The sequence below is a fragment of the Perissodus microlepis genome, chromosome 14 (assembly GCF_051167445.1).
Source record: "Perissodus microlepis isolate ML-2025 ecotype Zambia chromosome 14, ASM5116744v1, whole genome shotgun sequence".
Taxonomy (NCBI): Eukaryota; Metazoa; Chordata; class Actinopteri; order Cichliformes; family Cichlidae; genus Perissodus; species Perissodus microlepis.
Genome location: NC_140474.1, coordinates 6,273,967 through 6,294,318, shown reverse-complemented (window position 1 = coordinate 6,294,318; position 20,352 = coordinate 6,273,967). Strand labels below are relative to the sequence as shown.

General features: G+C 37.8%; 1 protein-coding gene and 1 pseudogene across 3 annotated transcripts; one reads left to right on the top strand and one right to left on the bottom strand.

Moving 5' to 3' along the window:
• Positions 1 to 2,564: 2,564 nt before the first annotated feature.
• LOC146373311 (cytochrome P450 2F3-like) lies at positions 2,565 to 12,796 on the top strand (annotated as a pseudogene). The gene is made up of 16 exons (XR_014802268.1): positions 2,565 to 2,763; positions 2,928 to 3,090; positions 3,232 to 3,381; positions 4,769 to 4,929; positions 5,118 to 5,251; positions 5,464 to 5,664; positions 8,675 to 8,727; positions 8,862 to 9,078; positions 9,395 to 9,557; positions 9,644 to 9,793; positions 10,621 to 10,781; positions 10,926 to 11,102; positions 11,324 to 11,456; positions 11,701 to 11,883; positions 11,974 to 12,115; positions 12,344 to 12,796. The product of XR_014802268.1 is annotated as a cytochrome P450 2F3-like (transcript).
• On the bottom strand, positions 12,778 to 18,332 carry LOC146373310 (cyclin-dependent kinase-like 1). 2 transcript variants are annotated; one of them, XM_084951288.1, is made up of 10 exons: positions 17,875 to 18,332; positions 17,522 to 17,711; positions 17,163 to 17,284; positions 16,354 to 16,426; positions 15,338 to 15,428; positions 14,819 to 15,019; positions 14,405 to 14,487; positions 14,263 to 14,319; positions 13,932 to 14,084; positions 12,778 to 13,762 (listed from the first exon to the last, which is right to left on the bottom strand). In XM_084951288.1, exons 2-10 carry the CDS (start codon positions 17,687 to 17,689, stop codon positions 13,667 to 13,669), a joined length of 1,044 nt encoding a protein of 347 aa, XP_084807414.1. In that variant the 5' UTR covers positions 17,690 to 17,711; positions 17,875 to 18,332; the 3' UTR covers positions 12,778 to 13,666. The 2 variants fall into 2 exon arrangements, with proteins under 2 accessions (XP_084807414.1, XP_084807415.1); XM_084951289.1 differs by having other exon boundaries at positions 17,522 to 17,624; positions 18,236 to 18,325.
• Between the last annotated feature and the right edge of the window lie 2,020 nt (positions 18,333 to 20,352).

The following is a 20,352-nucleotide window of genomic DNA, read 5'->3' as shown; positions in this document are numbered from 1 at the left end:
AAGAAGTCCAGACGCTTTTCTTTCCAAGCTCCTTAGACTACGATGACCTGGATGGCTGAGAACATTTACAGACATAAAAATTCCTACAGTTTATCACATACTGGAATGTAATGCATTCAGGTTCTAAGAGTTTCTGTAGTGTTTTAAACTAAATAGTGAATTTACTGACAAATTGTTGTTGTTGTTTTTTTTTTGTTTCTTTCATTTTTTTTTGTCAAAACACAAACACAGAAACACAATAAAGTTACTCATAGGTTTTATATAATAATTTCAACAAGTCTTCCAGAGTTGATGATAAAGAATATCCACGCCCTTAGTCATTCCTGTGAATCATTAACCTGCAATCTTGGTGAAGAGGATGGAGCTGTTTTACATGTTTTGATTATAGAACTCAGGTCAAATGTTGTAATAGCTGTTTGGCAATGAAATGAGAAATAGGTGTACTAAGGTGAACAGGAAGATCACATGGCTCACCTGTGCTCTAATGCGGTGCTCCTGCCAACTCTCTGTGAAACATAAACTAACTAGCAATGAGTATAAACAAACAAGTAACAGAATACAAAGGTTATCTAATAGATAACAGTTGGAATTTTGCTGTATTGCATAGCTCATGTATGAAACCTGCTTTGCCTGTACTCTTTATTCCTTATGTATATCTGGATGCAGTGGATTCAAAATAAAGATACTACATAACCTGCAAAAGCATTACAGCTTCATGCATACCCTTGCTTTTCTAAGAAATCAAAAAAGTTCTTTAAAACAAAATTTTAACTGTAACAAATAGCAGTTAATTGTTGCACCAGAGTGGATCAATATATTCATTGTAACCACACTATTACAACACCAACAGTCACAATATCAATAAATGTTAATGATTGAGGAGATTTAAAAAGGTTACACTGAGTGACCTATGTGCCAGAGAGCCAGTGGATGTCCAAGTAAACACATAGGCAACATTATGTCATGTCAGACGAAGCTAAAGACTATACTGTAAATACTGACAGCATTTACAAGTACTGACATGGTAGACCTAAAGTTAATCATTTGAAAACACAATATGATTTTTGGGTTTTTCTATGTATATATTATTGCTGGGTCTGCCTTAAAATATAAAGCGTCTTGAGGTTGGGGCTGTATAAATAAAATTGAATTGAAAATTGAATTGAATTGAAAATGGTCAAAGCACACCATCAGAGCAGCCTGTTATTACTACTTGTAGAGTGCTCCAATAGAATCCCCATTAACTTAAGAAAAACTAGTCATCCTCTAGTATAGAATTGAAGGATATCCGTCTTCTTCCAGAAGCACATTGCTTTATTCTTTGAAGTCAACCTTCATGTCTGCTTGTTTTTGCATTGTCATCATGATGCTGAAGCACCATGTCTTTATTTTAGGGCTTTATGTTAATATACAACCATTTTCTATCAATAATTACAAATGTCATGCTCATTGTTTGCAGTATGACATGACTAGTGGGTTTAATTTTTTTCAAAATAAATGATGTAAAATCTAAAAAATATATTATCTCTGTTTATGGTGTTGAAATTAATAAAAAAATGAATAGTGAATTTACTAATTTCAGGTAACTTGTTGCTGCTTTCTAAATTGATACATAGTTCAAAATTTGGTATAGACACATTATGAGGGATTCCTTGACTCGGTTCAAAATGGAACCAAACCAAATGCAAAAGCAATATAAACAGTAGGTGTTGCACTTATAAGTTAACTAATAGCTTGTACAAATTACTTTAGGCCTGTCAACAAAGCATAGGTTTTTATGTAAACACCTAGTCTTGAACATTAAATTGTAATCACTATGTTTCTCCTCAGTGCTGAGCAGGTAAACTCAGTTTCATATGAAAAAGAAAATAAACAATCCAAATAAAGTCTGACAAAGATTTGATAATGAATAACTTTGTGAAATGTTCCTTTCAAATTTAGATCATAAGTATTTGCTACTTTAACAGCATTCACTGTAAACATATTTTATGTTTCTACGAGTGAAGCACAGTATTGGATTGCTTGGATTCATTTCACAGAGTTGATTGGTTTTGTAAGAGAGCAGATTTGTATTAGAAACTGAACCTATTTTATAATAGTTATGTATGCTGTTGCAGACAGCATGTAAATGTTCAAACAGGTGCCAGAGCAGTGTGTGGGTCAAATCTTGATTCCAGTAGAGGGCAGTGTAGACTGTCAAATGAGGATATCTTTGGCTTTTTTTCTGTGTTCATATGAGATTTTATTATCAGTTGTCCTTATCCACAAGGTCTGGTTATATTTTGGTTTGACTGACATCGTTATCAAGTTTGTAGTGAAATCATTGAGTTTGTAAAACTCAAGGAAAGCTTAGGATAAGCGATGGTTTACATGTTTTGACTTTATTATTCAAATCAAATGTTGCAACAGCTTTTTGTCATTGAGCATCATTAACGAGGTAAAAGTGTGCTAAGGTCCACAAGATTAAAACATCATATTGGTCATGTGTGTCCAACCAGCCAAACCTCTGTTAAATATAAACTAGCTACAGAAGCCAATCACAGAGAGAAAGTAGGTATATAAGGAAGGACAAAAATACAAAAATGATACAACATTATGGAGTTTTCTGCCACAGTGATCTTGGCAGGGCTAATCTTAGCTCTGCTGTGGCTGTTTAGTGTAAAAAGAAGGAAGTATCGTCTGCCTCCAGGACCTGCTCCACTTCCTCTTCTAGGAAACCTGCCACAAATAGACAAAAATGTACCTTTTAAAAGCATACTTAAGGTGAGAATTTTTATTGATTTATTTATTAATTTTTAGCATTTTTCATATTGTTAAATTGTTCAGTAAGAATAAACAAGAGCACCCTCCATTACTGTTCTGGATTTCTCTTTTAGCTGCATGCTGACGTTGCATAAATACAAACAAGGTTTTTTACTTTGTCTTAGTTCAGTGAAACCTATGGTCCTGTGATGACATTGTACATGGGCTGGCAGCGGACAGTGGTTCTGGTGGGGTATGATGCTGTGAAAGAAGCCTTGGTGGATCAGGCAGATGATTTCACAGGCAGAATGGCCGTACCATTTCAGTTGAAAGCTACCAAGGGTTATGGTAACAAGACACCATATATCAGTTTTCAAGACCAGTGATTTCTTTGGCATGACTCTAAGTCAACTTTACATGAAAATAAAGAAATTTCAAACAATAGTTTGTGTAAAAGTTTTTCCTAATCTTGACATTTCATCTTCTCAGGTTTAGCAATCAGTAATGGGGAGCGCTGGCGCCAGCTGCGACGCTTCACACTTACAACCCTGAGAGACTTTGGGATGGGACGCAAGGGGATGGAAGAATGGATCCAAGAAGTCAGCGAACACTTGAGGGTTCATATACGTACATTTAAAGGTGCGTTTTCAACATGTTGAGGGTGGATTTGAAAAAGGACTGCTGCACAATATCTCAAGTTTTCTTTTTCCCTCAATCACTGCTCGAGTCTTTCACTCTTTTTCGAGTACAGTAGCTTGAATATGACCAAAAAATGTTCAATTCAATATTTACCTGAGAAGTTACTGTCACTTTGAAAAAAAAAGGAATCTTAATAACAAGAACATTTCTTGGAAACACTACAAAACTCTTCATTTGTGCCTGCACAAGAAATAGGCTGTAGTAGTAAGAGAGGTTAGGGAAACAAAACTAAATATGTAACAAAATGCACCAAACACGCATTAACATTTTGATAAAATACATCAAATAATTTAGTAACATATGGCGAAGTCTACAACTATCAGATTTTGTAATTCATGTACAAATCCTGTTTTGTCTGAACTCTTTAATCTTTGCATAGAAAACATAAAGTATTGCATATCCTGCTAAAACACTAAAGTATCATTTATAACGTCAGCTTGCTGTGACATGACTGATGCGCTTGGAAAAGATTAAATTACCCATGCTGATTTACAGTTATATACTTTATGTGAAGAGTTTGCAGCCTCAGAGTCCTCTCACAGTACAAACAAATGTGTGTCAGTGTATTTGTTGATCCTAACCGGGCTGTAGGTGTGTGTGTGGCTCCTTGTGTTAGACGTTCACCCTATTACTACTGGAGTACATTCTAGAAACAAACAATCCAAAACAAATACTTAAGTATTTACTCCATAGCCGACAGAGAAGTACAACAACATGTTTGGCAAGTAGATTCTAATATAGAAGGGTGGAAATTCAGCAATGGCAGAAAATAGCACAATACCTATGGGCCTCGATGCTGGTGGTAATAATAACACAGCTGGAGTCTTGGATGAGCAACAATGATAAAATGGACATGGCTGAGGGGGAATTCGAAAGGTAAAATGACAGAAACACACTGTGACTTAAAGCACATTGAGTAGAGACTTTTTTATTAGAAATTTATAGAAAAACAAATCAAATTATTGAATCATAGTGATGCTGAAAGAATTCGATTTAAAAACAGGAAAGCGGAAGTGAGAAAAAGAAAAGAGTTGCAGTCCAAAAGCCCAGAAATCCAGACAGATGACTTCATTATTGAACTTCATGTTATCATCATATGATAATTAGCTTTAGTTGACTTCAGTTGATTAAGGTGGATATTTTTCTTTTGTTTATCATAATGCTCTCGTGTTGATTGTTGAGACTGTTTCTCATTGTCAAATCTTTCTTCAAAGAGAAACTATAAGCTAAATGAGATGATTTATTTAAATAAAGATTTCACATAGTTGTGTTTGTAATTCGTAACTTTGCTAACTATTTCCAACTGTCTTTTTCCTTTTTTCTCCAGGTAAACCATTTGACCCCCAATTTGTGTTAAGCAGCACCATTTCTAATGTGATCTGCTGCCTGGTTTTTGGGGAATGCTTCAGTTTTGAAGACAAGCAGTTCCTGCACCTTCTGACCATCATCCCTAAGGCCACAAGGTTCAACAGTAGTCCTCTTGGTCAGGTCAGTGGGCATAATAAAAAAAAGACATCAAAAAATAGAACAAACATACTGATTGAATAGTTCTGCATTATTACCTCCAAACCAACAAACCTGAAGTGTGTTGTCCAAAAAATTGATACACAATAAAATTGATTGCACGTTTCCACACGTCTTTAAACAAATAAAGCTGTTGTGTTTTTCCCCGGAAGATGTACAACATCTTTCCCTGGATCATGGACCATCTTCCTGGCTACCACCAAACTATTTTTGGACATGATAAGAGACCCTGGACCCCAGCTCCCCCAGAGGCTACACTGACTGCTTCCTCATCAGAATTAATCAGGTTGGAAAGAACTTAAGGATCAGTTGCTTTGTTTAGGACACTTAGGACTGTGTCATTCTTTTTCAGTAGAGATGATGCATTCAAATATGTATTATTTATTCAAACTATATTTCAAGTGGGTCTGTTGCCTGCTGCTGCTAAAAAGGCATTTAGGTTTGGGTTTTTTTTGTAATTTCTTTTGAGACAAAAATATTCCTTATTTGTCTCCTTAGGAAAAGGACAATCCCTCAAGTGAGTTCAACTACGACAACTTGGTTTCTACTGTATTGAATCTGTTTGTTGCTGGAACAGAGACCACCAGCTCCACCCTGAGATATGCTCTCACTGTGCTGATTAAACACCCCAAAATACAGGGTAGGAATACACAAAAAATATTACCAACTTGTAGTGTTGGGAAGGTTACTTTTAAAATGTATTCCACTACAGATTACAGATTACATGCCCCAAAATGTATTTTGTAACGTATTCCGTTACGTTACTCAATGAGAGTAACGTATTCTGAATACTTTGGATTACTCAATATATTATCATGCTTTTTACAACTACATGAATGTACTATTGTTGTGTGATTTATTACTAATATTGAAGGTTACTCGCCATACCAATACCAACTACATTTTTAAATCTTAACCTCCTAGGACCTGGCGTCCACATATGTGGACATCACATTTTCAGTTGTCTAGACCAAAATACAAAATTCTGCTCTGATATCCACTTACAAGGACATTATACTGCCACTGTTCTATCGAAATTTAAAACAAATGTCCTCATATGTGGATCTCATTTTTCTCAGAAACAAAAATCATGTAAAAAATAAATAAATAAATAAAATAAAATCTGGAAATTCTTTATTTTTACATTCATCAGGTCCCAATCTGCCCAAATAGGAAAGAGAAATTAAAAATGCATGCCATGAAAGAGTTCGGCTCTTAGGAGGTTAATATAAGGTGGACATTAGGTAAGGCTGCACTTTCTGCAGTGATCTCGTATAGAAAACTATTCCACGCGTATATAAAACAGGTCCACGGCTCCAAACCGTAGTAAAGGGACCTCTGGCTAATACGTCGGGTTCCGTGTCGGGCTCGTAGCCGAAAACTAGCTTTACTTTGTTGTCTGGGTCAACACACGATTAAAGCGAAACTCGGGCCGATCCCCAAAATGGTCAAACCTTCATTTCTGGTCTTCACCATGAAGACATTTTTCATTGTCATCATGCTGCTGAAGCACCATGTCTGCAGTCTGCAGTTAACTTGTAATATGTAACTGTGTTATATCAATAATTACTTATTATTTGCTTAATAACAAGATTAGTGGGTCTCACTTTAATCAAGGAGAAAGAAACATCAATTGTTATTCACAAAGCTTCTACAATACCTGTCATCTATTCTTCCATTTAAAGGTACATTTCATGATCCAGTTGATACTTAACATTAGATATTAGATATATAACCCTTCAACTAGATGAACTGCAAACTGCTCAAATTAGACTCTTTCAGTCCCCTGGCTAACACTAATCCATGTGACTTATGGATAATAATTTTGGACCATCTGACAAAGTAAGATAGGGAACAACAAAAGACACACTTAACAATTACAAAACTCTCATTTAACATAACATGGCAGAAACCTGACAATGGGAGACAGACAGGGAGAGGAACCAAAATCACAAAGGCCGAACAAAAACAAAAATTCAAAACACAACACCACAAAACTCGAGGAAAAAGATAAAGTGAGTATTTTGAATTTTGGCTCTATTTTGAGTGTCAAAGCAGTGTTACCAATTTGTCCTCTCAGGACATTATGACAGCTTGCTGTCTGCAAAGCCGGATCTTGGCTGGAAGAGAATCCACCAGTTCTAGCCTACAAAACAAGACAGTTCTAAGGAAGAAACAACTTTGGCATAGCTGAATAACTTTTAACTTTTCTGTTGTGGTCATCAAAGAATTAAATATGTAACTTCTATGTTATCTAAATAAATCCATAATTGTGCAACACTGCAGTGACACTGCTTATGTATAAACACAACGTCCTTTACCACTTCCATAGAAGATATTTGTTCCAAAAGTTAATTCTTGGAGTAATGCTACTTGTTTGTATGGTTGTATGTTTGAACATACTATTCAACCCAGTAGAAATATTGTTAACCTGAACCCATATTATTCTTGCTCACTCTTGGCTTAAAAATACTGACAACCATAGCTTCATAGCAGACCTTGATTGAACATTCAGTAACTGATTCAAAAATTTAAAAAAAAATTAAAAGACAGGAAAAAAAATATTGACAGATATCAATGACATCACTTGTATAAAGAAGAAAGAAGGATTTAAACTACTTGCCCCTGTTCTTCCATTTATTTACTACAACTGTAATACTTAACCTTTGATGTACAAACTAAACCTGATAGAACTGGCTTCAGGTACAAACTGCAAACTGTGGTCAGTCTAGATTCCTTTATTATGTGTTTTTGTAAATGGCCTGTATTTGTATAGCGCTTTACATAGTCCCTAAGAACCCCAAAGCACTTTACACGTTCAGTCATCCACCCATTCACACACTGGTGATGGCAAGCTACAGTGTAGCCACAGCCACCCTGGGGCACACTGGCAGAGGCCAGGCTGCTGGACACTGGCGCCACCGGGCCCTCTGACCACCACCAGTAGGCAACGGGTGAAGTGTCTTGCCCAAGGACACAACGACTGAGACTGTCCGAGCCGGGGCTCGAACCGGCAACCTTCCGATTACAAGACGACCTGCCAACTCTTGAGCCACGATCGGGATTTTTAATGGAATCTTGTTTCTTGTTCTATTGTTTTTGTCTGCTGAATGTGTTCCTGTGAATGTTCTTGCTCTTGTGCATTTCCTTGTGAGAGGAAATTGTAATTTAAATAAGACAGCTCATGTATATAAATATTTAATACCACAAAATTATATTTTCTTGCTTCCTCTTTGCTGATGCTCCACTCAATTTAATATGACTGGAAGTACTATGTCTAACAAAGAGGTGTTTGTTGTTAGCTCAATTATACGGTAAAGGGCTGACTTTTCATATGTCAACTGTGCCCATTTTTGTTGTTTACATTTTTTCACATTTCATTATTATTCAATGAAAATACTAACTCGTATTTTTACCAGTCTAAAAACAAAATTATTTTTTAAACACAAACCAAACTGTATTTATTAATGTAATTTGTTCTTTTTTCTGTTTGTTTAACCTTTTCAAATAAACCCAGATGATATGACAGATTGGAGGCTAAACAAAAAGGTGCTTTGTATTTACTATGGAATAAAGCAAATGTTGCTGCCACTGTCTCTAAGACAAAGGTTATTCCTTGCAGTACAGTAGCATTTTCTGCAGAGCTGATTTCCTTCTCTCTCATGTGGGTGTTTAGTAACATAAGCATAAAAAAGGGGTTTTCCTTCAGGACCTACTGTTCTCACACCAATCTGAAATTAAACATGTAACCGACAGATTCAAGTACGACTACAAGGCTGAGCATATTGCTCAACAGCATTCCGCAGCACAGCGTGAAATCCAGGCAAAAGGTTGACCAGCGCCTGACAAGCAGTGTAAATGGCTGCATTTCAATTAGTTCTCTTTTGATCTCTCAGCCATTTCAACTCCAGGGAACAGCAAGAGTTTCTGTCCTGGAAAATCATGGAGTTTTCTGGCACGTTGATTTTAATAGGGGCTGTCTTGACGTTACTGTAGCTTTTCAGCGTCAAGAGTCACAGGCGACTTGCCTTAGCTCCAGGACCCTCTGCCCTGCCTATCATCGGAAATGTGCTACAAATGGACAAAAGGGCCCCATTCAAAACTATGCTAAAGGTGACTGAATTACTTCTTAACACATAAACCCCCAGATAATGTTTAACACAATGTTCTGACTGTTTTGATTGCAGTGTGTATGTGAATGTTTTTGTTGCTTCTTATGGAAAAACCGCTAAGCTGATTGTTATTTTTATTGTGTAAGACAGCATTATAGTATACCAGTAAACCATTAATTATTTATTTACATACATCAGCCTCAACTGATTGTCAAAATATTTCATTGCTTGTGGCATAGGATTATGCTTTGGTGTTAAAGGTCCCAGGGATTGGTATGTCTGTATAAGCTCACTCATTTTTCCATTTAACCCTTCAGCTCAGTGATAAATATGGCTCGGTGATGACTATGTATCTGGGCCCCCAACGCACAGTGATTTTGTTGGGGTATGATGCTGTGAAGGAGGCGCTGGTGGACCAAGCAGATGACTTCTGTGGCCGAGGACCTATCCCGTTACTTTTCAAAGCTTCCAAAGGCTACGGTAATATAGAGGATTTAATGTTACAATGTGTCTTTTTTGTGAAGGTCATGTTTATGAAACTATGTGTTACTTCTACCTTTCAAAAGGTTTGGGTGTTACCAATGGAGAGTGTTGGCAACAGCTACGAAGGTTTACCCTGACAACTTTGAGAGACTTTGGGATGGGACGTAAAGGAATGGAAGAGTGGATCCAGGAGGAGAGCAGTCATCTGGTGGGCTGCATTAAAAAGATGAATGGTTGGTATAGAATATGGAAAGGTGACTGTGCTTGTCTTGTGTGTTCAGTTTGTCATATACAGAGTTATAAACAAATATTCACACATTCAAAATAAACTAAACTAAATGATGTTGTACATTTGAGCTTTTGCACCATGTCCATTGTGACTTGCTGGTTGTTTTTTGACCAACACTAAGTGATTTGCAGTCACAAATCATGTGATTATCAAGTTATAAATAAATCAAAAGTTGCTCCAGAAACACCATATTTTTTGGATCTGTTTTTGTACACATATAAGTAAATGTTGCCTATTTTACATCATCCTAAAAGCTCTCAGGTAAAACAGTGTCATATATTTTGATGCGATTTTGACTGCCGGTAAGCCCAATTCCCAGTAAATATCAGTAAATTTTAAAGTTCACAGTTTCTCAGGGCTGTTGTACGTGTCAGTTGTCATGATGCTCTTTAGTTTTCTGCTGGATTACTGAGTAACAAAAGACAATTTCCTATCATCTGCAGGCGTTTTCTTACACAGGGACTTTTTTAATGTCTCTGTTAGAATACTGATACTACAATTTTAATCTTTGCATGCCCTACTGCTTCAAATAAAATACAAAGTTAGTTATTAACATTTAAAAATGTACCTTAAACTTAAAAAAAGCATTTAACACAAATAAACATATATTTTTGATTGAGTGTCGTTGTTGCAACTGTTTTAAGTATTCATATAATTCTTGATAATAATAAAACAGGACTATAATAAAAATTGTTGGACTACTGACTAGTGTTGGTTTGTTGTTTCATGGGTGATACTGATGAATGTCTTTCTTTCTTTTCTTTTTTTTAGCTAAACCTTTTGATCCAACCTTCTTCCTGAGCTGCACCGTGTCCAATGTTATCTGCTGTTTGGTGTTTGGCCAGCGCTTTAGTTATGATGATAAACACTTCCTATACCTTCTGCAGATCATCTCAGACACCTTGAAATTTGGCAGCAGTTCTCATTGCCAGGTAAAAGCTAAAGTAACAATAACATGAAACTGGCATGGCGGGTGAGTGATTCAATTAAAAACCAAATGTGCCCAAATAATAGCTAGAGTTCAGCAACATTGCAACACAGCAACTGAGTCTTTTTTTTTTTTTCTCTCATCACAGCTCTATAATATCTTCCCACGGTTGATGGAGTGGTTGCCAGGTTCACATCACAATGTGTTTGCCAAACTTGAGGAGATGAGAGCATTTATTATGAATAAAATCCAAGAACATCAGGACACACTGGACGCAAGTTCACCCAGAGATTACATTGACTGCTTCCTCCTAAGACTCAATAAGGTGTGACAGAACTAAATTTAATAACCAGACTAAATCTTTGTGAATTACCTCACTTAGGCTTCTTTTATTTACTGCTGATGATTGCTCTTTTACAAATGTGCATGCCCCCTATTATAAGACAATTCCTTTGCATTGGTATTCCCCTGCAAGTGCATTTTAAAGTCTTTAATTTTAATCTTGAGGTTGTATTGTTAAACTGATAAAATTGTTTTTACTTTCAGGAAAAGCACATTCCTACAAGCCAGTTCCACTGTGACACTATGAGTGTTGAATCTTTATCTGGCAGGAACTGAAACCACCAGCTCAACTATCAGATATGCATCAAATGTTCTGATCAAATACCCCAAATACAAGGTAGAAACAGAAAGCAAATGAAATTCTGCACACTTGCTCTGATGATTTTCTTCTCTTAAAAATAAATAAAACTTCAGACTGAATGACATTATAATTGGTAAGTCATGTTAATTGTTCACTCCAGAGATCTATGTAAAGCAGCACTAAAATATTTGAAAGTCTTCTGTTATTTTTTGCTGATTTGCTACTGACTTTAGAGCTTTCTCCACTAATTATGTTGCAATTTTCTTCTCATTCCAAAGAGACCATTCAGCAGGAAATTGACACTGTAGTTGGACAGCGTTGCCCTTGTATGGAAGACAAGAAGTCCCTTCCTTATACAGACGCAGTCCTCCATGAAATTCAACGTTTTCTAGATATTATCCCCTTGAGCATCCCTCACTATGCACTACATGACATTTCTTTCAGGGGTTACACAATTCCCAAGGTATTTTGATGTAATCTATTTTAGTGCTGTTTATGCAGAATGTTCCCAGATAAGAAATGTCCCATCTGATTGAACATCTTTTCTCAACAGGATACACTAATTATTCCCTTGTTGCACTCTGTGCTAAAAGATGAAAAACGGTGGGCAACTCCACGGTCTTTTAACCCCCAGCACTTTCTGGACAACAATGGGAACTTTAAGAAAAACCCTGCATTTCTGCCCTTCTCTGCAGGTAATGATGCACATTTCCTTCTATCCTCCACGCCTTTAGAAAATGTGCTCCTCATTGGATCTACTTTATTAACACATTTTTGTGGTATTATGCCCTTTCCTGGAATATTCTGAGTAACTATTTCTAAGATTTTTTCTGTGAACAGAAGAATCATAAAACAATCTTTTTTTCCATCACAGTTAGATGTATATTGTTTTTCTCATTGGCTTATTTATGCTCTTCTTCCAGGAAAGAGATCTTGCGTTGGAGAGTCTCTCGCTCGCATGGAGATTTTCCTCTTCCTGGTGTCACTGCTGCAACATTTCACTTTCTCTTGCCCTGGCGGGCCTGACAGCATAGACCTCAGCCCTGAGTACAGTGGCTTTGCCAATGTGCCTCGCAGATACACAATTATTGCAACACCCCGGTAGTAATGCTGATTTAAACTATAGTCTGGGTTTTCAATCTTCTAAACTTTTAAGACTGATATCACTAGCTGTTACGATCAATTTTCATGCCCCGTGCTTCAGTGTGTTTTTCTGTCTATATAAATTCTATCATCTTGTTTACAGCATATCCAATGTTGTTCGGTGTGGTATATTTTCTTTTCCCACCTATCTTTCCATGAAATCTCTTGTTTTTAAAGAAAGCATCCTAATCACACAATAAACCACGAGAAGAGATCCATATTAAGTAATTTAATCGATGAATGGGAAATTTTATTAATAATTATGTGAAAAGTTGCTTTGACCAGGAAAAAAAAAGTAGGGCTGTTTATAGTGTATGGTAAACCCTGTCTGTCTACAGCACAGATCACTGAACTATATAACAAGGAGTTAAATCTGTAATTTGATAAGCTTGAGGTCAGGTGATGAATCAAGCCATGTTTCAGGATGCTGGTGTGCCGATGCGTACTCCAGTGGATGGCTGAGTAACAGAGTGGATGCCTGCATCCGACCTTAGGTATCGCCATTGAGACGGTGGCTGGAGTACATTAAGAACCCATCAAATTACTTAAAGTATTGGCTTTCGTGGTGGGTTTTTATTAAACCTTAAGACTGTGTGAGGAAGTTAAACATCAAGTATACAGGCTAATATCCAGTACTAAATGCTCTTTTTTCGGTTTACATTATCAACATTAACAATGTTTACAGAATCTGAAGACAGATGCATTTGTTTCTCTTATATATGGTAAAATGCTCAAATATTTTAATGTATGATTAGTAATTACTGAATGTATCAGAAAACCGGTATAGTCTTGTAGCCAATTTGCAATGGCACAGTGGTGACTACAAGACATTTGTTTTAATCTTGTAGATGTATCTTTAGCTATGATACGAACAGATTGTGCATTCTTTGCCCTAATCTCAGCTCATAATATATAAACTATTGGTTTTTGTATGAAGAATATCGTTTTTATCTATGAGTGATCACAGAATTAAAATCGTATTTTACTTACCACAACATTAATGTATGTTCCTTCAAATCAGCTTATTTAAATGACTGCGCAAAGCAGAACTTTACTCCATCGTTTACACATTTCAGCCACTAAACACTAGATGAATTTATTTATTATATGTTGGGCAGGTGATATTTTTGCTTCACTTGTTTCTTGACTTCTGGTGCAGGTGAGATGTTACTGTTTGGTAACTGAGGGAGGTACTGAGCCTAGAGAGTGAAAGAGAGAAGGAAACAATGTATTAGGATAATGCCTTGTCAGCCTGTGTAGAGTTGCATTCACCAGTTTAAGGATATTTGTAGCTGTAGCAGTGTGGACAATCTCTTTGGGCTTTGGATCATTTTCTTGCACGATTAAACCCCCGTGTGTCACACTGACCCCAGCCTGTCTGCGGCGGGAGCCTCTGTCATGTCGTCTTCCTAGGCGCTCCCCCTCACGGCCATAGTTGAGTCCTCCTTCCTCCTGGAAGTAAGGCAGCTCCAGCAGCTCTTCACAGGACAGGCGCAAAGAAGGATCCATCACCAGGGATGACTGTTAACACAGAGACTTAGCATGAAGCAAAGGCTTTTCAAAATATGTGGACAAACACTGACTCGCTTATACTGGCTGGGCCTGAAGGACTGATTTGGTTAAAAATTGTCTTTGACAAATTGTCCAGTAGCATTAATCATGATGCTGTATCAGCCTGTCTGTATTACACTAAATATACCTTCATAACCTGAAGGGCATGGGGAGACACTCCATGGAAGCGCTTTTCCAAAGGTTCCTATAGCAAAAAAAAAAAAAAGTATATAACCCCATTCATTGTGACTTCATTATGAACACAGATTTGGTTTTAATAGTTTTCATACCATCGTATCAGGCTCAGGAATGCTAACTCCACTGAAGAAAACATTGGAGCGGAAGACCTGCTGGTGATGGGGGATCAGGTCACCTACGGTCAGAAATTTGATTATTAACCCAGCCTGTCTGTGAAAAGTTTCTTGTTGTCTGAGGGTGTGTTCGGACCTAAAACAGTTTGGCTTAGTTCACACAAAATAGCAATTTGCATGCAATGGGTGCAATGAGCTAACAATACTGTGAAAAAAATTCAAGCAACTAAATTAAGAGGAAACAGCTCCTATTTTGAGCAACTAGTTCAGTTTCTCTAGTTAAAAAAAAAAAAAGCTACCAGACTGTCTGACAGAAGACAGTTCTCCTGATTGTAGATGTAAATTTATGTTACATGCAGTGTCATTAGTGTTTTAAACAGCTCTTCAGTCTACCCAGAGTTTTCCTGATGAGGTAGAGCTGGTCAACGTCAGACTTCCCGGGCCAAAGTGGGTTCCCATTGAGGAGCTCGGCAAAGACACAGCCCAAAGCCCACACGTCAACAGGAGGCCCGTACTGAGTATCCCCGACCAGCAGCTCAGGAGCCCGGTACCAGCGGGTTGCTACATAGTCTGTATAGTCATCCTCTGGTCCCGCTAGTATACCAACACAAATACACATGGTGACAACTTATACACATAAACATTAATATACTGAATAATGCACACTAAATAAGACATACATAATTGAGGGAGGGATTACAAGACATGGTGAAAGATTACATGTTAATGTATGGTAACATGACACTGAAACGTTACGCAGCAGGGGTAAAGAGAGACTGACAGTGAAATGACACTGTACAATGCATTCACTGGAACTCTAAAAGTGAGGTGGCCATGAGCAGGGCTGACATATAGGATCTGTGTTGAATAAGTCATTACAGACAAATTAACACTCTTCCTTGAATGACCTACTCAGAATGCGGGCGAAGCCAAAGTCACAAAGCTTGATGACTCCGGTTTTAGTGAGGAGGATGTTCTCTGGCTTTACATCACGGTGAATGCACTGTGAGACAAACAGTCATCATCAGGGATTTAGGCAACATGGTATACAGTCTCTTTGTGTCAGAGCCACAAGCTTATGTTAAGGCTGGCAAATTAAAAACGAATGAGGAAGAACAAGAGCAAGAGATTAGAAACCTTCACACTTTTAACTTAATACTGTATGGCTAAGAGTTTATTTTATTTTTTATTTACCAGATAGACAGAGGCTGTCTGTCTGTCTCTCTCTCTCTCTATATATGTGTGTGTGTGCGTATGTGTGTGTGTGTGTGTGCGCGCGCGTATAGGAGGGATTAATAAGGCAAACTGCTCCCCCTACAGGCACCAACTAGTTTTACAGACTGACATTTCAGAAGGGAACCTATTATGACGTGTAACAAACATTGCAATAAAAGCTTTGAGAACATTAAAAATGACTATGAAATAGTATAATTGCTACAATGATGCACAAAAAGGTGCTTATATAGTCAGTAGTTAGATTTAGATACAGAATTAAGCAGAACTGTGTATCATAAAGAGCAATATATAACATTTAAAAACAGATATAAATGTTTGGGAAATAACAATCACTGAAAAAATATATTTAAAAAATGAAAATGTTACGGATATCAGATAATTTAACTTATAAAACAACTATATACGTGAGATTTTGCTGAATAAAAAACAAAAAACACAAACAAAAAACCCCCCAACAAAACAGCATTTTTATATTAATCAAATCAATAAGGACTTGGTTTGATTAATATAAAAAGGAGCGTCAACCATCCTCCACAGTAAGTCATTTACCACTAAGTCAAATACCAGTACAGAGGAAAGGAAGTATTACAGCAATGAGCAATTTAACAAAAATAAGGCATGTGCTCACCTGCATCAGATAAATATATGCAAATCATTTAGATGAAGTGCAACATATAATAAAATATACTGACATTGTGTTTGTGGCAGAAGCTGACAGCCTGCAGAGTCTGCCATACTATACTTTTCAGCTGAGCCTCGGGTACCCTAGAGACAACAAGAGACAAAGGAAGGAAAAACAGACAAACTATTTACAAATTACAATGTCCTCATCTGTCATTCCAGTCATTTCAATAAAAGAAGTGGTGTTTTACTCGGCCCTGCGGTCACCCGGGTAATCCTAGGCCTGTCTTTAAAAGCAGCAGCGCCTTTGTTTTCAAGACCAGCTAGAGTTTCTGCTGCACAGTCTCGTGGGAAAAAGAAAAATGGTAAGACAACAGATAGCCATTGTGGTTTACGTGAGTTCAAGTAACAAAAGCTAAACTGAAATCTTGGCTTGTGACCATACATTGCTCAAAGTGCAGAGAAAAGACAAGAGCTATTTTTCCTACTTTTTGATCCTCCATGTTAAGACTACCTATTATGCCCTCATTCTACTGCCAGCATTTTCTGTCACCAGAATTTCTTAGCTACAGTCTTGCTCACTCTTTCTAATTCACCCTGTTCCTTTCTTCTGTCATTCTCCTGTTAGAAATACCAAATACGTCTTTGGCAAACTATTTGCCAAATAGATGACTCCTTAAACCTAAATTCCTTAGTTATAATGTTACTTTATCAACACATCTGGAGGTTGAAGTGAATGATTATTTGAATTTCCAAGTATGTTACCCTTCAGTAGCTCTACCACAACAAACATAATCACTAATCCCAAACTGGCAAAGAGTGAACAGATATTTTAAAAAGTTACTTCCTCACATGCTGTTCCTGTGCTGCTTTGACTTACCCTCGGGGATGTTTGTCAAGCTCATTTAGGACTGTCTGTTCACAGAACTCAAACACCAAGTGGAGCCGCCTTTTCCTCCTGAACACCTCGAGCAGGTTGACCAAATTCACGTGTTTGAGTTGCTAAAAGATGAGCACACATCACAGACACTTCAGTGTCAGTGCTTCACAGCCTGACAAGTTTGAAAAAGGGATTTTTTTTTTTTGTTAAACTCTTTCATCAATTCAGTAGCATGGAGTTGTAGCTTGTGCAACAGCATGCACACGTGTGTGTGTGTGTGTGTGTGTGTGTGTGCGCGCAAGTGTGCATGTGTGGTGTGACATGTGGAAAACTTGATACCAGAACTAATGTCTTCTCACCTTCAGCATACGTATTTCTCGCAATGCAATCTTCTTAATAACTGGATCATCTTCAGACTCCACAAACTTCTTGATGGCGACTATTTGGCCAGTATCTCTGTGCCTGCATTTGAACACCACACCGTAGGAACCCTCACCAATTTTGGACAGTTTTTCGTATTTCTCCATTATGGCAACTGAAAACTGTCACCTGTCAAAAAATAAATGTTCCCCATTTTATTTAAAATCGCTATCGGTGCCATACTTCATCAGTTTTCACTGCAATCTATCATTACTGGGGATATTTTTTAAAGGTGGGCCCAAATAAAAGTCACAGGGCAAGATATGTGTGTTTGAGGACAAAATTAACTCACGGAGACGTAACCGTTTTCAACGTCTGAGAGGCACACAGGTCCAGAATCTGTCTTTATGTCAGTAGTGAGTCCATCAAACGTCCGCAAAGCTACAAAGAATAGCCATCTCTGATATTACCTGTCAGGCTCCTTGGTCTTGAATTTACTAATGTCACACTAAAGAGGACTCTCGCCTTCTCGCTTTCACTGCTATTTGCTGTTTCCTCTCCCGATGCGTCGTCACCACCTTGGTAACCCCACAGGTATTATTTCCAATCGGCACAGTCCACTAACTCAGTGCGAGTCATTTTTAACTCAGTGTCCCTTTAAAACGACGCCTCGGAAACGTGTTGACACAGAAATAATACTTCTATAAACTCACCTTTTACCTTACTTGTGGCAAAATGCACAAAAAGGGCAGAAATGCGTCCCAAACACAGAACATCAATTCACAAAGCCGCCTGCGTAAGACACGCACGTATACACTTTCGTTGTAACCATGGAGACAGGGGACACTAGCCTAAGAGAAGAAGCAGCACGTTGAGGTAGTAGCAAAAAGTTAATGAGTAGTTTAAATATGTATTATATGGCACATTTCTGGTGCATATTGAAGATACAAAAAGGAACTTAACAAAAAAAAAAAAAAAAAAAAAAAAACTTTATTAGGCACACTTGTTCAGGTGCTTGCTAAAGTTCTAATGTGATTAGCAGCAATCCATTGCATTTAGGCATGGAGACATAAGTAAAATCTGATATGTTGAAGTTCAAATTGAGGATCAGAATGGAGAAGAAACGTTATTTAAGTGCCTTTGAACATAGCATGGTTGCTGGTGGGAGATGGCCTGATTTCAAAAAGTATTTCAAAAAGTGATAATTTGCTGGGATATTCCTACAAAACCATCCCCTGAGTTTACAAAGACTGGTCCAAAAAAAAAAAAAGAAGGTATCCAACATACTACAGTTCTCTGGGAAAGGCAACAGTAACTCAAATAACCACTTGTCACAACCAAGGTATGCATAAGAGCAAATCTGAATGCACAATGCCTTGAACCTTGAAGCAGATGGGCTGCAGAAGACTACACTTAGAGCTAGTCCTGTAGGCTAAGAGCAGGAAAATGAGGGTACAATTTTCTGCAATTGGAAAGTTATAAAAACATTGCCTGTTCTCACCAGTCTTGATTTCTGCTGGAACATGCAGGTGGAAGGGTCAGAATTCTGCATATATAACATGAAAGCATGGTTCCATCCTGCCTTGTATCAGTGGGTCAGGCTGCTGATGTAAAAGTGTGTGGGGATTATTTCTTGTGACACTTTATGCCCCTTAGAAGAACTGAGCATAATTTAAACACCACATCCTACTTCACAATTGTTGCTTCAAGTAAGAACCTTCACCATGTCCATCCATCTATACCAGGGGTGGGCAACTTCAGGCCTCGAGGGCTGGTGTCCTGCAAGTTTTAGATCTCACCATGGGTCAACACACCTGAATCAAGTGATTAGTTCATTACCAGGCCTCTGGAGAACTTCTAGACATGTTGAGGAGGTCATTTAGCCATTTAAATCAGCTGTGTTGGATCAAGGGCACATCTAAAACCTGCAGGACACTTGCCCTCAAGGCCTGGAGTTGCCCACCCCTGATCTATACCCACGTCCCAATCCAACAGTGCAGGTTTGGGATGTGATGGAAAAGGAGATTTGCATCATGGATGTGCAGCCAACAAAACTGCAGCAACTGTGTGATGTTATCATGTAAATATGGGCCAAAACCTCTAAGGAATGCTTCCAGTACCTCGTTGAATCTGCGCAACAAAGAATTAAGGCAATTCAGAAAGCAAATGAGGTCCAACCCAGTGCTAGAAAAGTGTACAAAATAACCCCAAGACTTGTGACAGCTAAAATTAATTCCTCTAATTAAGCTTTAGATCACACAATCAACAACACCCAGTCAGCATCTACAATATGATTTATTATAAAACGTTTAGCATAAAAACAAATGACCTCAGCTTTGAGAGTAAAAGCTGTTATCCAAACCAAATCCCAGAGCAAACTTCATGCCAGTTCTCAATATTGTCATCAGTTGGAAAGACCTTTGTAAGACCTTACAACATTTGATGTGGTGATATGATTCATATACTATCTGTTCTCTCTGTTGACTGTGAATCTTTTACCTCACTTCTTTCAGAGACTTCAGTGTTTACCACAGCTGTGTGGGATCTTTAGCAGAATGACACAGAGAATCATTTAGCTCTTCAATGTGAATGATGGGAAAGCAGTCCAAGTTGCACTCTTGTGCTCAGAGACACACAGACACCTTGAGGTACTGCCATGCGGGCTATGTGGTGACAGGTATGAAATGCCCCATGGCAGACTGGTCAGACAGGATGGCTGTGCAGTGTCAGTAAGAGATGGATGCCATCTTCTTAAGCACTTATGTAACTGAGATTTCTCGCTACAGCAAACTTTCACACAACTTCTATTCAAGGGTTTCCCAAAATACTC

Coding starts and splice junctions, on each gene's coding strand:
- LOC146373310 (XM_084951288.1), bottom strand. CDS start 17,689: ATGGAGAAATACGAAAAACTGTCCAAAATTGGTGAGGGTTCCTACGGT. Junction 17,285..17,521: donor GAGAAATACGTATGCTGAAG/GTGAGAAGACAT, acceptor CTCATCTTTTAG/CAACTCAAACACGTGAATTT. Junction 13,763..13,931: donor CCCGCCGCAGACAGGCTGGG/GTCAGTGTGACA, acceptor TTCACTCTCTAG/GCTCAGTACCTCCCTCAGTT.